This window comes from Ctenopharyngodon idella, chromosome 23 (genome assembly GCF_019924925.1).
Source record: "Ctenopharyngodon idella isolate HZGC_01 chromosome 23, HZGC01, whole genome shotgun sequence".
NCBI lineage: Eukaryota > Metazoa > Chordata > Actinopteri > Cypriniformes > Xenocyprididae > Ctenopharyngodon > Ctenopharyngodon idella.
This window is the reverse complement of record NC_067242.1, coordinates 12,628,297-12,643,598: the sequence shown is the minus strand read 5'-3', so window position 1 is coordinate 12,643,598 and position 15,302 is coordinate 12,628,297. Positions and strand designations below refer to the sequence as shown.

General features: G+C 38.7%; 1 protein-coding gene across 1 annotated transcript in view; it reads right to left on the bottom strand.

Annotated features, from left to right (window-relative positions):
• Positions 1-1,946: 1,946 nt before the first annotated feature.
• Positions 1,947-15,302, bottom strand: part of hs6st1b (heparan sulfate 6-O-sulfotransferase 1b) — a 57,547-nt gene continuing 44,191 nt past the window's right edge. The window contains exon 2 of the mRNA XM_051882929.1: positions 1,947-4,105. Within this exon, the coding sequence (XP_051738889.1) occupies positions 3,403-4,105 (703 nt within the window). The 3' untranslated portion in view covers positions 1,947-3,402. The remainder of the gene's footprint in view (positions 4,106-15,302) is intronic.

Here is a 15,302-nt window from a genome sequence, read left to right as displayed (position 1 = left end):
AAGCCAATCCCACCGGTCACACAAAGAACAATATAAACAACAGTGAGGTAAGTGGCCGTCCCTGAGCATCTGCTGGGCTGGATCACTGTGGTTACAGCAGAGCAGTGTCATCAGCATCTCACTGCAGAGGTGAGAGAGGAAGCTCTCAGAGGAACTGATGAGGATTTCAGCTCCACTCTCAGGGGAAGAGTAACTGTGATTGGTTCGGCCCCAGAGAAAAAGAGCTTTGCCATGGTTTATTCATTTCTTTCTTGTTGTTTTTTCTTTTGTTGTTGTTGATGTTGTGAAAAGCACACATCATTGAGATGATTTTGGCCTGGTTAGATCTAATAAGAAATTTGGCTTGGACAGACATAAAGAAATGAGTGATATTCATATTCTCAAACTTAAAAACAAATAGATATTGTAACATGACTGAAAATGTACCATGACGATTAAAGGGTTAGTTCACCCAAAAATGAAAATTCTGTCATTAATTACTCACCCTCATGTCGTTCCACACCTGTAAGACCTTCGTTCATCTTCAGAACACAAATTAAGATATTTTTGATAAAATCTGATGGCTCAGTGAGGCCTGCAAGTTAATTTAGACTTTTTCGATATCAAAACACTGCTTCATGAAGCTTTACGAATCTTTTATTTCAAATCAGTGGTTCGAAGCGTAAAAATCACGTGATTTCAGCAAACGAGGCTTCGTTATGTCATAAGTGTTTTGAAATTTCAATGGTTCACGTGACTTTGGCAGTTTGATACGCGCTCCGAACCACTGATTCGAAACAAAAGATTTGTAAAGCTTCATGAAGCAGTGTTTTGAACCCACTACATATTGTTGAATAAAGTCTTTGTTTTGTTTTTCTGGTGCACAAAAAGTATTCTTGTCGCTTCATAATATTAAAGTTGAACCACTGTAGTCACATGAACTGTTTTAAATATGTTTTAGTAGCTTTCTGGGCATTGAAAGTGTAAATTAACTTGCAGTCAATGCAAGCCTCACTGAGCCATCAGATTTGATCAAAAATATCTTAATTTGTGTTCCGAAGATAAATGAAGGTTTTAAACGACATGAGGGTGAGTAATAAATGACAGAAATCTTATTTTTGGGTGAACTAACACTTTAATGAATATAAATTTTTCATGAGTCTTGCTTGAGATTCTCTTGAGGGTGTCTCTGAAATCTGTTGAGTCAGGCAAAAAGTGACAAAATTGTCTTCCACAGGAAATGTGCAAGCCATAACATGGTTCACACAGACACACACACCCTCCAAAAGATAATTAACACTTGGGAAAGAGCTGCTGATTAACTCAAACAGAAACACGTTTGTTTTTAAGACACTGAGCGGAAACCTGTGATTGTTCCAACACTTTCACACAGAGTTGTTGGGTTTCCTGAGATTAAAGTGTTTTAAGGGAAACATTGAAGAGCGTTCAGGTTGTAAACGGAGTCCTAACTAAATTACATTAAATTATATGATGTTATTATTCCAGGATTAGTAATATTTCAGAATTAAAATGTTTTGCTACGGTTCATAAAGGAGCACATTGTTATCCACACAAAGACAAAACACCTACAGAATACGGTAAAAATAAATCAATAAAAATTAACTGAATAACACTAACTGAATAACAATGTTCATAAAAAAAACGTTATATTTAAAATAGACCATATACTATGTTTTTTCATATATGAATCACCTTATAATCAGTGCAATAGGGCAGAGGTTCCTGTGTGACCTATTAATAAATCATATAAGAAAAATGTAAAAATAAAAAAAATATATTATACTAAAAAATAAAGAAAGCACAATTGTTTTCACTGTTGAAAAATGTTTCTTGTGCAGCAAATCAGCATATTAGAATGATTTCTGTCCTTTAAAGCTACTGTGCTCTTTAGAGAAAAGAAAAAAGAACAACACATTGAAGTATAAAAGGACTCAACACAACTGTCATTAAAAATGGGAAATATCTTTTTATTGGTACCTTTAAAGATCCAGGTGTCATGAATAACAGAAATACTCACAGTAATGATCATGTTGGAAAACAAACTTGCAAACTCAAGACACCTCAAATTAGCTTGCTCTCTCTCTTTCTCTCACTCTCTCTCTCACACACAATATATATATACACTTGTATACACTGCATACACACACTCAAATACACACACTCAAAGCAATGGTCACATTTTCCTCACCAATCTCTTGGTTTAATCAGGATTGCTCTCCATATCCTGATTGATACATACAGACAGAACATAAGATCCATTTCTTCACTCTTTTCCCATTAGCATTTTTACATGGATCTTCAATGGGCTTCAACAGCAGTCTATTTATTTCGAGTTTCAGCTGGAGGGAAGTGCGAAGATGGGAGTTAAGGAGTCTCCGTAGACACAGAGCCAAACGAGAACTATCTGTGAGGGATGTCAAGCCTCAACACGCTCAGTGCAAGTTCAATTAACATGTTTTACATGCGCGTGAACTCAACAATTAACAAGGGCAAGTGATGATGTGAATCCTGATTGGAAAAGGAGAAAGATTTGGTTCATTTAAAGTGTGTGATTCACAACGCAAAATGTGGGCCTACTGCACTGGATTATGGGTAAAAGGATCACAGCAAATGTGAAAAAACACGCATACAGTGCATACTGTATAAATTAGCACATGCTTAAAAAAAAATAATAATAATAAACAGTGCATGATGGCGTAATTGTTTTTTTTTTTTAGGTATCAGAAATGACTGAACTGCAGTTGGATACATCTGACTGTCAGGAATGGCTTTTCAAAACAATCTCAAGGGCTTATGGGAATCTGTTTAACACTCAAAGGGGGAAAAAAATGATAAAAACACTCATGGAAAAAGGGACTCTTCTGTGTTATATATATTAAGATCTATAAAATCATACTCACTCACAACATCTGTTAGTAATTTCTCCACCATTTGTGACTGGCTCCATCCAATTCACACCAGGTTTAAAAAAGGCAATCTAAGATTTACACATATTTTATATTTATGTATATAAAAAACAATCTTTTAACAATCAATAGATTTTTAGATATTCATGTGAACCAGGTATTGAAATACCTATGTGTTCATTTCAGTCACTCTTTCTCTGAAACACTGCAGCACTGAGGTCGAGAAAAAATGGTTTGTGGCACAAACGAAAAAAATCGATAATTTAATATTAATGTTATGCCAGAACTTTTGTTTAAAAAAGGCCTTTGAGATGCTGCACTAAGCGAAATGCTCCCAGACACATTTCTAGAACGTTTTCTGGTTCTGTATTCCCGAACCAAAGAATGGAACATTGAACTCTCCAGCCTGGGAATGGGTATTCCACTTGGGTCCGTTTATTCCCCCTCTCCTCGTTACTGTGTCTCTTTTTCGGTCTCTCTGGAGAGGGGTGGGCGGTTACCATCCATTAATGATGTGGTTCATGTAGTCCTCGGTTGGCAGGCGTGCCATACCATCTCCCCCGACTCCGTCCTCTCGGAACGGGCTGTGGAAAGACGCCTGTCCTCTCAGTAGTCTCTGCTCCCGCCGGTCTAACATGTGCTTGTACTGGTAGCGCTGCTGAAACAGGTCTTTGGCGTAGTCATACAGCTTCATATCCAGATCGTTGAGCTCCTCGATGCGCTGTATCGTGCCGTTATCCAGGTCCACGCCAGCCGCCCGCGTGCTGTTGTACTGCATGAACGGCCGGATGAACTTGAGGTGGAAGGTGCGCTCGAACAAGTACTGCGTCTTCCGCTGGAACTCCGTCAGGCCAAAGAAAGCCATGTCTCGCAGATTTTTCTTGGCCGATTCGAGTAGGAGCTGTGAGCGCCTCTTCTCGGGGACCGTTGAGAGGTTGTAGCAGCCAACCAGGCTAAGGTCAGCCAGCATGCGCACTTGGCGGTTATTGGCTAGGTTGTAGGGGCAGTCCATGAACTGCTGCAAAGTACACCCTGACCAGTCTGTGCCCTCGTAGCAGGGCGGCAACTCTTCGGGTGTGGGAGTCCGTCCGTCGCACATGTGCAGGGATGTCTTCCACGTGGCCCCGCGCTGGACGTGCCTCCATTCGCTAAGATAGCGGGAAACAGGGTCCCTCAGTAGAGTGATGTAGTAGAACTTTCTGCAGAAAGAGAAGAGAACTCCATTAGTCACAAATCAAACCAGTAATATACAAGATTATATTTATATTTAAAGTCCCCCTGTAGTCAATAATTTCTTCCCTTAAAACTCATCTTTGATCACCAAAATAGCATATTTAAACATTTTTTCCTGTGAAAAATATTTCTTCATGCCTTAAAATAGCTTGAATGTAACTCTACACCCTTGCTTCATTTAGTATACGGGGATCTATGAATATGCTAATTAGCCCCGCCTCCACTCACTCACGCCAGCTCAGAGATCCACTCAGTCAACTTACTGAGGTAAACACTGCACAATGTTATTGCTTTTTACAACGTCGGACACATAACGGTAATTAATATGATTGGCTTTTTGCTTGACTACTTTATCAAACAGCTGCTAATAATGTGTTGCTAATGTTACACAAACCATGTTTCCATTTGCCATCTGTGTCTGCCTTCTAAATATCAGTAGTAGTTTGTGACATCACAAACACCAGCAATTTCAAACCACGTTTTTGAATCTGTCTTTAGATCACTGCAGTTTTAAAAAGAAAATACTCAACAATGGTGTTGACTTATGAATTTGCACATGGTTTGTCTTAAAGCATATTAAAAACACCACAAAGACATATAAACAATATTAAAACTTGATTTTCACCACAGGGGGACTTTGGCAGACAAAGCAAATTTTTTATTTTTGCATTGAAGGTATAAATTTGATCAGTATATGCATTCCCTTGGAACTGAATGACCTTGACATTGCTAGTGCCATGCTTTACTGTTTGAGCTACAGGAATATGATAATAATTTCAACAAACATGTACAGTAGAACAAAAGAAAATGATTACACAATGCAACCTGTATTCAGGCGTATAGTGTGTCTATAACTTTATCCTACAATTAATACTTTGTTTTGGAAGACAGGATGTAACAGGTGTAAATCGTGACTCAATAAATGCCATTGCTCAGAGTCTTCCCAGCATGCCCTGGGGCACCAATGTCTTAATCCTTTCCCACCACTTTACATCCTGCCTGCTTAGATTCTCTTGTGATTGATGGACCTTAAATCATCATTGTACATGGGGAAAAAAAAGGACTAGGAACATTACTGGTCTGGATGTGATCAAGGAAACCTGATATACAGTGGATGACGATATATTTACATATATATTTGGTATGCTATTATGTATTAAAATTTTTATATAAATTATCATAATATTATAATACAAGCTTTACTGATAAATGAAATGACTATTTTTTGCCTACTAAATAAATAAATGTAATAAATGTAAGTAGCAAAATGGCATTAGAGTTGGCAAGTTTCAATTCATTTCAGTGAATTAGTGTTAATGAATTGACTCAAAACTCATATTCACTGATTGTTTTATGTTACCACTGAAAATGTCACCATACACACACTACAAAATCGTGTATGCCCGTGCACACTCCCTAACAACAGACGAAAAAAAATCCTTATACATCTGCAAACATCTTTAACTATCATTATATGGAGCTGAACTAAGTGAAAAAACAGGCATGGTGCAGAGTCTTTTAGTGAAAGGCCGTTTTGAAGTTAGAACAGTCAGATAACGATGGTGATGAAACCACCTCAAGAAAAGACCTTAGTTCTTACACTGCTTTACACGCACACTATAGGGACCTTTCCTGAAAAACATACAAAATATTTTACCAGAGTGTTCTGCCACTCTGAGAATGCTACAGGGACACAAGCCACAAGGAAAAACAAGTTTTGGCGGAACCATGCAAAGGATTTGTGGAGTGGGTGGAAGACCAAGCACTGCCAACAACCTAGCAGGTGGTTTTCAACAGATTAATCTCAACCAAACTGACGACAGAGAGATTTAGCTCTCAGTTACTGATTCAACGCCCCCCTGTCACCACCCACTCCAGCTGTGCTTCACCCTACATTACCTCTTCACACCCCTGTGACCAAATGTGCCAAGGTAACGGATTCCCCTCAAAGTGCCCAAAAGCTGGTTGCACATTTGAAAACAGCATGAAATCTCTGATTAGACAAGAACAGTGGGCAATGCTGAAATTCATTGCTGGTGACCCACATGGCACTTAAAGGTATCACTGGGTGCTGAGATACACTGAGCAATCATCTTGCCTCTGGCCAAGAGGCAGCAATCCAGCCAACACTGTGCACTCAAATGCTCTTAGACTGTACATGCAGTGCCCTTACTGACCACATGGTGGCAGTGTGATTGTATTAACCAGGCCCTAACAAAGCATAGGACGGTTTTGCACACTTCAATACCTTCCCTGTCACAGCAAGAAGACTCAGACATGCAAGATCCTTGTTAAAAAGGACTGTCTGACTTCTGACTTTTGTTGATCTTTTCCTCTTTTCTCATAAATCGATAGAATCATTTGTTTGACTCTTTATGTATTTTCAGGATTTTCAAATCTCTTTTTGCTCATTCCCTCTTCCTTTCTCACTATTTGGTGACAAAGCAGCATGCTTATAATCATTAGTGAGCCTGAGAGACATCCGAGATCCCGCTGCAGTGCCAAGGCTTCCTGTTTTAATAACTCTCATGTTTCCACAGCGATTAAACTCTGGGCCCCATCAACACGCACGGCAGATCCAAATCCCAGCCAATAACTGGCTGCCTGCTCTGTGCAAGGCCAGTCAATACTAATAATAGACAGTGAAACAGCCACATTATTAATGAGAATGGACCCAGTACTGAGACTTGAGGCACCTCGCAAAGTAACTGAGGGTCATACTATGAGCTTGGACTGTTGCAGTGTGCAGACTCATAAATTAAGCTATTGAACACAAGTCTCTTTTATAAAAGTGTTTCATAATTGAATTAAGACCAAGCTGAGGCCAGCTCGGGTTGATTTCAGCATGTGTGTGCTTGTGTGCGAGGCTGCTCTGGCAAAGTCAACAGGAAGTGTAGTGATCTGGTGGCTGTTGTTTTAAGTATTTGTTTAATCCTCTTGTATTACAAAACCTCAATGTCAGCAAGAGTATGAATGTGTAAAACTGACTGGTGGGTTGCCTAAATGACTAGTTGACTAATCCTAAAATCCTGTAAAATTACAGATCTGACCTATTTGGATGAGTTTTTCTTGCTTTCAAACAATGTTTCTTGCAACTTGACATGGCACCTCAGAAAAACACTGTTTGTTTAGGGATGCAGTGTTATCATTAACAAAAGCTAAATAAAAAAAATCTTTAAATGAAATACAAAACATAACCTTTGAAAAACTAGATAAACTTGAATACATTTTCATGACTACGAAGCAAACTACAATGGGACCATTGTGACCCATACCTGAACTAGAGTCAACTTGTCAACTACAGTAACAAAAACCCGGTACCGAGAATGTAACCACTCCCTAAAGTGTGATAGTTGAAGATCAGTGATTTACTAATCTGAATTAAAAACAAAAAAATTGGGGGGGTCTGAGATGGTTCATTCCAAAAATCATTCATCTCAATCCACGCTTTTTCACTGTTGAATCAAACACGCTTAACAAAAACATTAAAACAATCCAAGACTTCATTAAAAATCCCATTATTGAGGTTACAACCCTGCTCTCTCCCACTGAGACATGGGAAAGGAAATGTGGCTCTTGAGAGAGACGGAATGAACAGCCCGCTGGAGAGTCTGGAGTTCAAGGTCAGAGCTGAAGACAGAGCATGCTGGAAGACTCCTCCTCGGGCTGACAGCTCACAGTGGAGCCGTCACAACCCTCCGTCTGACACAACTCCACATGCAAATCAGCCTCTCAAATATATGATGACTGCACAAAGACCAGTCACCCATTCTGACAGACCCGACACAAAACAGCTGTGGGGGCACTTTTTCCCTCTTTCAGACACACACACACAGCGGAAGTGGCAAAAAATAGAGATTTCTAGTGGTTGGTTTGGATCAGTGTGTTAACCCTGATGGTGTTTGTTGGGGCCAAGAGGTTTTCGTTCTTCCACATACACACCCAGAAAGCCATTCATCTCTATGTGTTGGCTTCTTAGAATGTTTCACTCCCAGTGCTCCCTCCCAATGGTGCATTTAAACTAGAGAAGTGAAGCATTGCTGCATTATTGATGCAGTACCTACGCTGACTCTTGCCACAGGGTTCCCTCACCTCACCAGAGCCTCCAACCTCTACCGTTTTAACACGCTAGTACCTCTGACAACCATCTCAAGATGACACGATGCATTTTAGACTGGTTTAATTTCATCAGTGGGTGTGCGGTCCTGGGTGTTTCAGCTCTTTGTTCACTGCTTCTGAGTGCAGACTGGGAAATGGAAGTTTCTTATTTTTTTTGTCAGCAAAAAGCACCAGACTGTGCAAAATGACTCTAGTCTGTCATCCTGGAGATGGTCCACTTGAAAATCCATTTCTCTGTAAGAGCTGAGTATAAAAGACTTGGACAAAGAAAAGCACTGACAATTCAGTGTGGACATTTGTGTACACACAAAACTCTGTCTTACACACAACTGAACATTACCTCTTTCTGACCACACAAGGATGATTACACACTGACATATCAATGACACCAGGATGGTTATTTTTATGATTACAAGCATTTGATCCTTCAAATTTTGATGCAAGGCTCCACAACACAAGTCATTTTGAACTGGCCCACCGTATGAGTAGTTATATGATTACACCTTTCACAGATGATGCAATTCTACTGACATGCTATTCAGGGGTTGGTGGGCCTGGTTGTTTCTTTCACATTGAGAAACAAAATTGCTTTCCAGAACCATCATCCTCTCTGTTCCTCTGTGGGAAACCTCCACATGATCCGCTGAGACCATCACAACTGTTAAGAAACAGTTAAGGACAACAACTTAAAGGGTTAGTTCACCCAAAAATGAAATAATGTCATTAATTACTCACCCTCATGTCGTTCTACACCCGTAAGACCTTCGTTCATCTTCGGAACACAAATTAAGATATTGTTGATGAAATCCGATGGCTCAGTGAGGCCTCTATTGAGAGCAAAGCCATTGAAACTGTCAAGATCCATAAAGGTACTAAAAACATATTTGAAACAGTTCATGTGAGTTCAGTGGTTCTATCTTAATATTATAAAGTGACAAGAATACTTTTTGTGCGCCAAAAAAACCCCAAAATAACGACTTTTCAACAATAGTGATGGGCCGATTTCAAAACACTGCTTCAGAGCTTTACGAATCGAGTCAGTGAATCGGAGCGCCAAAGTCACGTGATTTCAGCAGTTTAGCCGTTTGATAGGAGATCCGAATCACTAATTCGAAACAAAAGATTCATGAAGCTTCATGAAGCAGTGTTTTGAAATCGGCCCATCACTAGATATTTTTGAGAAGTCGTTATTTTGGGGTTTTTTTGGCGCACAAAAAGTATTCTTGTCGCTATATAATATTAAGATAGAACCACTGAACTCACATGAACTGTTTTAAATATGTTTTTTTCTTGAGAGTTTCAATGGCTTTGCTCTCAATGGAGGCCTCACTGAGCCATCGGATTTCATCAACAATATCTTAATTTGTGTTACGAAGATGAACGAAGATCTTACGGGTGTAGAACGACATGAGGGTGAGTAATAAATTACATTATTTTCATTTTTGGGTGAACTAACCCTTTAACTAGTCTATAACCATAAAATGGTACTTTTTGCAATAGCAAAGTAATTCATATTAAAAAAAAAAAAAAGCTTGATACATAAAATGTGAATTCTGGGTTACTACATTGAGTATTTATTTTACTAATATGGGAGTAGGCCATTGGGAGTGAGAATTTTCAGCCATTACTCCAGTCTGGCTTCTAAAATCATTCAATGATCAATGTTCAAAACAGTTATGCTGCTTAATATTTTTTGTGGAAACCATGCTACTTTTTTCAGGATTCTTTGATGAATAGAAAGTTCAAAAGAAGGGCATTTATTTCAATAGAATTTTTTTGTAACAATGTAATTTCTTTAAAAAAAAAACAACTTACAAACACCAGACTTCTGAACAGTAGTGCACATAATGCAACGCTCATGCTAACATTAAGCAGGCTAAAATATGCAATGAAGTCGGTAGAATTTCACATTCATTTCACATAACACTACATTTTACACATTTAAAATATAACCAAATTCCATGAAGAGCCAGACATCTGATAAATGATGCTTTACACAATCCTTCAAAACAAGAAAACAAGCTATTTTCACTCTGATCTGTAAAAATACACAAACAAGATGGGAACCAGAAGTAAGATGTAACCAGAGAAGGAAAGAGGGTCTGCCTAAGTTTTGAATGCGAGCAAATCTGCGTAGAGCTCAGAGGTGAGCGGTAGGTGGAAATTTCACCCTTGACACATCAAAACTGTTAAAGTACGGTTAGGGTGGTAGTTTCAGCTAGATTTCTCTGACCATCAAAGGAACCACAACTGCTTTTACCAGGATGAATGTAAATTCCACCTTATTCCTGGCACTCGCTGTCGCACGCTAGCTGTAACAGCTGAGGAAGCGTGACTAACAAGAGAGCGGCGATTCTTTCGTCTTGGGATGTGGGAGGAAGAGACACAGATGAAGATGGCAGTGTGTGCATGAGAGAGGAAGAAAGGAGAAAAAGGATGAGGAAAGAGGTATAAAGATTGTTATGAAAAAAATGTTAGTGCCACAAATAAATGAGGAACTGCAAGGGAAACCACAAATGAAATGGAGAACATCTTGGAAATGTGGTAAATAAGTCAGTAAGGATGTGTCGACCCCCTGCAGGTTCTACCTGGGGTCTCATAAAGCAGCTATCTTAAACCCGCACAGGTGTTCCTCTTCAGAGCAGGTGATAAATTACATGTTGAGATGCTAGCAGGCGGAAAGACTCCTGGCAGGTTTAAGATCTGCCAAATGTGCAAGGACAGATCAAGCACTAAACCAACACACTGAAGAAACCCTGCCTGACCTCTTGGGTGTCATTAAAAAGCTGTCATGATGTGAATTGTGACGGGTATCATGGGGCATCAGTAGGCTGAAGATTATTTGAGCGGTGTGGAAGCAGAGCTATGATTTCATCTGGAACAAGGAGCAGCTTTTTTAAAGACGGAACATCTGTTTTCTCACACTCCAAAATGAGCATCACATGCTCATTGCTGACCAAACATATGCAGAGTAATTTAAAAAGCCATAAGGAAAACATACAGAAGATTGCAGTTGAACTCTAGATAAAAGAGAGAGTTCTGGGTGGAGAGGCAGACAGCAGCGACACAGCTGATAAAGATGGAGCAGAGGCTTTAATAAAGCCAGAGTTTATTGTTGCATGCAGTTCTTCATGTTTATGTATGACTGAAGATTCAGGAGGGACTAAGGCAAGACGGGAGACTAGAGAGGGAATAATGCAGGATTTCATAAATCCATCTCATAATATGATGCCCTCCTGAGAGAATCTAGAATGACCTGGCCTTTAACCTCCGACCCTGAATATTTACTCCTCACTGATGTGCTATGGGGATGGTAAAGAAATGCTTTTTTTCAGGTTTTCAATGACATTTTTTGAGTGATAACAAAAACAAAACTAGAACCAAAAAACAAAAAGCAAAGCAAAACAAAGGAAAACAAAACAATACAATAAAAAAGCCTGCCAGTCTTTAAAGGGGACCTATAATGCCTCTTTTACAAGATGTCTCTGGTGTCCCCAGAATGTGTCTGTGAAGTTTCAGCTCAAAATACCCCACAGTTTATTTATTATTGCTTGTCAAATTTGCCCCTATTTGGGTGTGAGCAAAAACACGCTGTTTTTGTGTGTGTCCCTTTAAATGCAAATTAGCTGCTGCCCCACGCCGGAGCAGGGCGGAGCTTTAACAGCTCGCACTTCGGTTGCTCAACAACAACAAAGCTGAAGAATCTCACGCAGCCAAAATGATGATTGTTAGTCACGGTGTTCAGCCTTATATTGCTCAAACCAGAGTCGCTGAGATACTGATGAAGAGACTCAGGAAGAAGTTACAACTTCTAGAATGCAACTGGACATTTCTGAATGGTTAGTGGATAAATTTATGTAGTTGCTGTGGAGTTGATTCAACTAATCGACTAGCATGTGCCGTCATGTTAATCTTTTGTGCAAATCCAGAGTTGAATTGACCCTCGTTTGTGAAGCAGTACAGCGTAAAATGACGGCAGGGTAACAACACTCTACTACAACAACTCTTCCTCTTCTCTAAAGCAGCCCAAAATGGCCTCACCCCCTTTGTTGCGTGCTCCCGGGGGCAGGGTTTATGTAAATTTTGGGGTTTGTGATGTCACCAACCCAGGAAGAAGCTTGTTGTAGTCCCTACCAGCCATTTGTTGTAGTCCTTAAAAATCGATTTCTATAAAAGAAAATATCTCCCTTTGCATTGAACTTTGAGCGTCGTAACTTTGCAGATGTTTATGCTCAAACAGCAACATTAAACACTAACTAAAGTTAAAAAAGTGAAATCATAATCAAGGACCCCTTTAAGAAAGCTGGTGGCCAATTAAAAAAAATAATATAAATGTTAAATTTTATATCTGCAACATATTAATACAACGATGATTACTACTCCTACCACTATTACTACTACTAATGATATATAATAGTTAATATTAATAATATTATTATTATGTAATAAATGTAATATTTATATTTTTGTGAATAACATTTTATTAGGTTTCACTTAAAACAACAGAATTACAACAAATAATTTCTGTGACCAAAATCTGATGAAACTACCATATGCCCTTAAAATAGTAGCGTGTGAGAGAGACGAATCAGACCACCACCCATGTAAGACTCTAAAAGCACAATAAAGGAGCTCTCCACCAGGAACTCTACGGTTCTGATCCAATTAGAAGCAGGAATGTGAGCAATGTTTATAGCGAAGAGACCCCCTAACAGCCTGAGGGAGAGATCCCTCCGTTTCACCTTCACTGACTTCTCACGGACACACACTGCAATTCCAACAGAACCCACGATTCCTATAGAACTGCTTGGAATAAAATGGAAACACAATGTCTTCGATCCTGGGTATTTAATATATACAGTCCAGACTAAAATGTAATTATTTTCATTACCAAAGACAGCTCTGCTTTCCTTGTCTGTTTTGTTTAACAAACTAATCTTATTTCTTTCTTTCATTAATTTTTTTTTTTTTTTTTTTTTTAGAACAAAGGTGTCTGTTTTAGTGTTGGATTCCTGGGTTAACAAGGTTACAGTTTAAACAGTGAGTATCTCTGGAAGATGAGAACGGAATGTGTTTAACCCCAGGCATGTTTAGATCACTAGTCTTACCAGACAGACAAAGAGATCTTACAGAAAGAGAGAGTGAGAGACAGAGAGGCTTGGAAAGTGAAAGACACAAGACCTTTGTTCTAGACCATTTCTCTGAAATAATCCCTCTCACTTTCAGCTTGAGCATGCTTTTATTGCACGATACATTAAGTTCAATTTGTGCAGACAAAATGTCTTTAAAAATGTGACAAAATGACAGCAAAAATATATAAAATATATATATAATAATAAAAATGTATTCCCTGATAATTTACTCACCCCCATATCATCCAAGATGTTTATGTATTTCATAAAAATTATGTTTTTTTTTTTAAAGGGAAACATTCCAGGATTTTTCTCCATATAGTGGACTTCAACAGGGTTCAACGGGTTGAAGGTCCAAATTGCAGTTTCAATGCAGCTTCAAAGGGCTCTAAACGATCCCAGTCGAGGAATAAGGGTCTTGTCTAGCGAAACGAAAAAAATTAAAATTGTATACTTTTTAACTACAAATGCTCATCTTGCACTAGCTCTGCGATACGCCACGCATTACGTAATCACATTGACGTAGGCGGCAGTACCGCAGTAGGGCGAAAACCTCCATCTCATTTTCTCCTCCAACTTCAAAATCATCCGACATTGTTGTTTTACCGTTTTTTGTAAAGGCCATTTGACTTAGTCTTTGCATGTTCGCTTTGTAAAGACTTGATCCAACATGATTACGTAATGCATAGCGCATCGCAGAGCTAGTGCAAGACGAGCATTTGTGGTTAAAAAAAAAAAAAAAAAAAAGTGTATAATTTTAATTTTTTAAAGAAAATGATTGATTGTTTCGCTAGATAAGACCCTTATTTCTCGTCTGGGATCATGTAGAGTCCTTTGAAGCTGCAATGAAACTGCAATTTGGACCTTAAACCCATTGGTCCCTGCTGAAATCCACTATATGGAGAAAAATCCTGGAATGTTTTCCTCAAAAACCTTAATTTCTTTTCAACTGAAGAAAGAAAGACAAACATCTTGAATGACATGGGGGTGAGTAAATTATCAGGAAATTTTAATTCTTAAGTGAACTAATCCTTTAAAGACAAATATTATATTAATAAAACTATATATATATATAAAAAGTATAAATAATAAAAGCAAGAATAAGTATGGGTTAATAAGTAAAAAATAATAATAATAATAATAAAAAGTTTCAAGAGACAAAAACATTACTTTATAATACTATGAAATAATAAGAGAACATTTTTAAATATGTTTAAAGGCCGGGCTGTGTTCTGATGCAGACAGGTAAAGACAGACCATCTCTTTCTTCTCAAATCACCCCAGCTGAAGCGTTTTTTCTGCAGTCTCATTCTAATCTTCCCAGCTGAACTGTTTTTGAGCTCCTGTCTTTGGCGTCTCTAACCAACCCCTGCCTACATCCTATTGGCCTTCTAATTAGGTTGCTATGGCGACACACAGACAGGTGTACTCACAGTCACTGGCATCCAGCATTTTTTCCCTCTGCTTGTTTTTTTAAAACTACTGAGGCGCGAAGCAGATGCCGTTCCTCTCTCTGCTCCCTCCTCATCCTCCCACTCTCTCTCACCGGCTCCTCTATTTCAGACTGTTTGGAAGGAGGCCAGGGGCTTTTCCCCTTTTCTCCTGGCTGCTGGTGTTGAACATCCATGCTTTCAGGCTAAACTGTCTATTTATTGTGCTTTACTTTATTGTACCATGTACTACCATTTATACTATGCATTCATTTTACTGCCATGCCCTAGTTAGGGTTGGTTTATGCTAGTCAGAACATACTGTATGCTAGTATTTTCAGCTGCAAAATAACCAGTTAGATATATTGAGTATCTCGTTATCTGTTTTATATTTCAACTACCAATAGTTCACATAGGAGAAAAGCAAGAGTTTAACATGTGTACACATTATTCTGTGCAAATAAACAAAGAATGTCTTATTT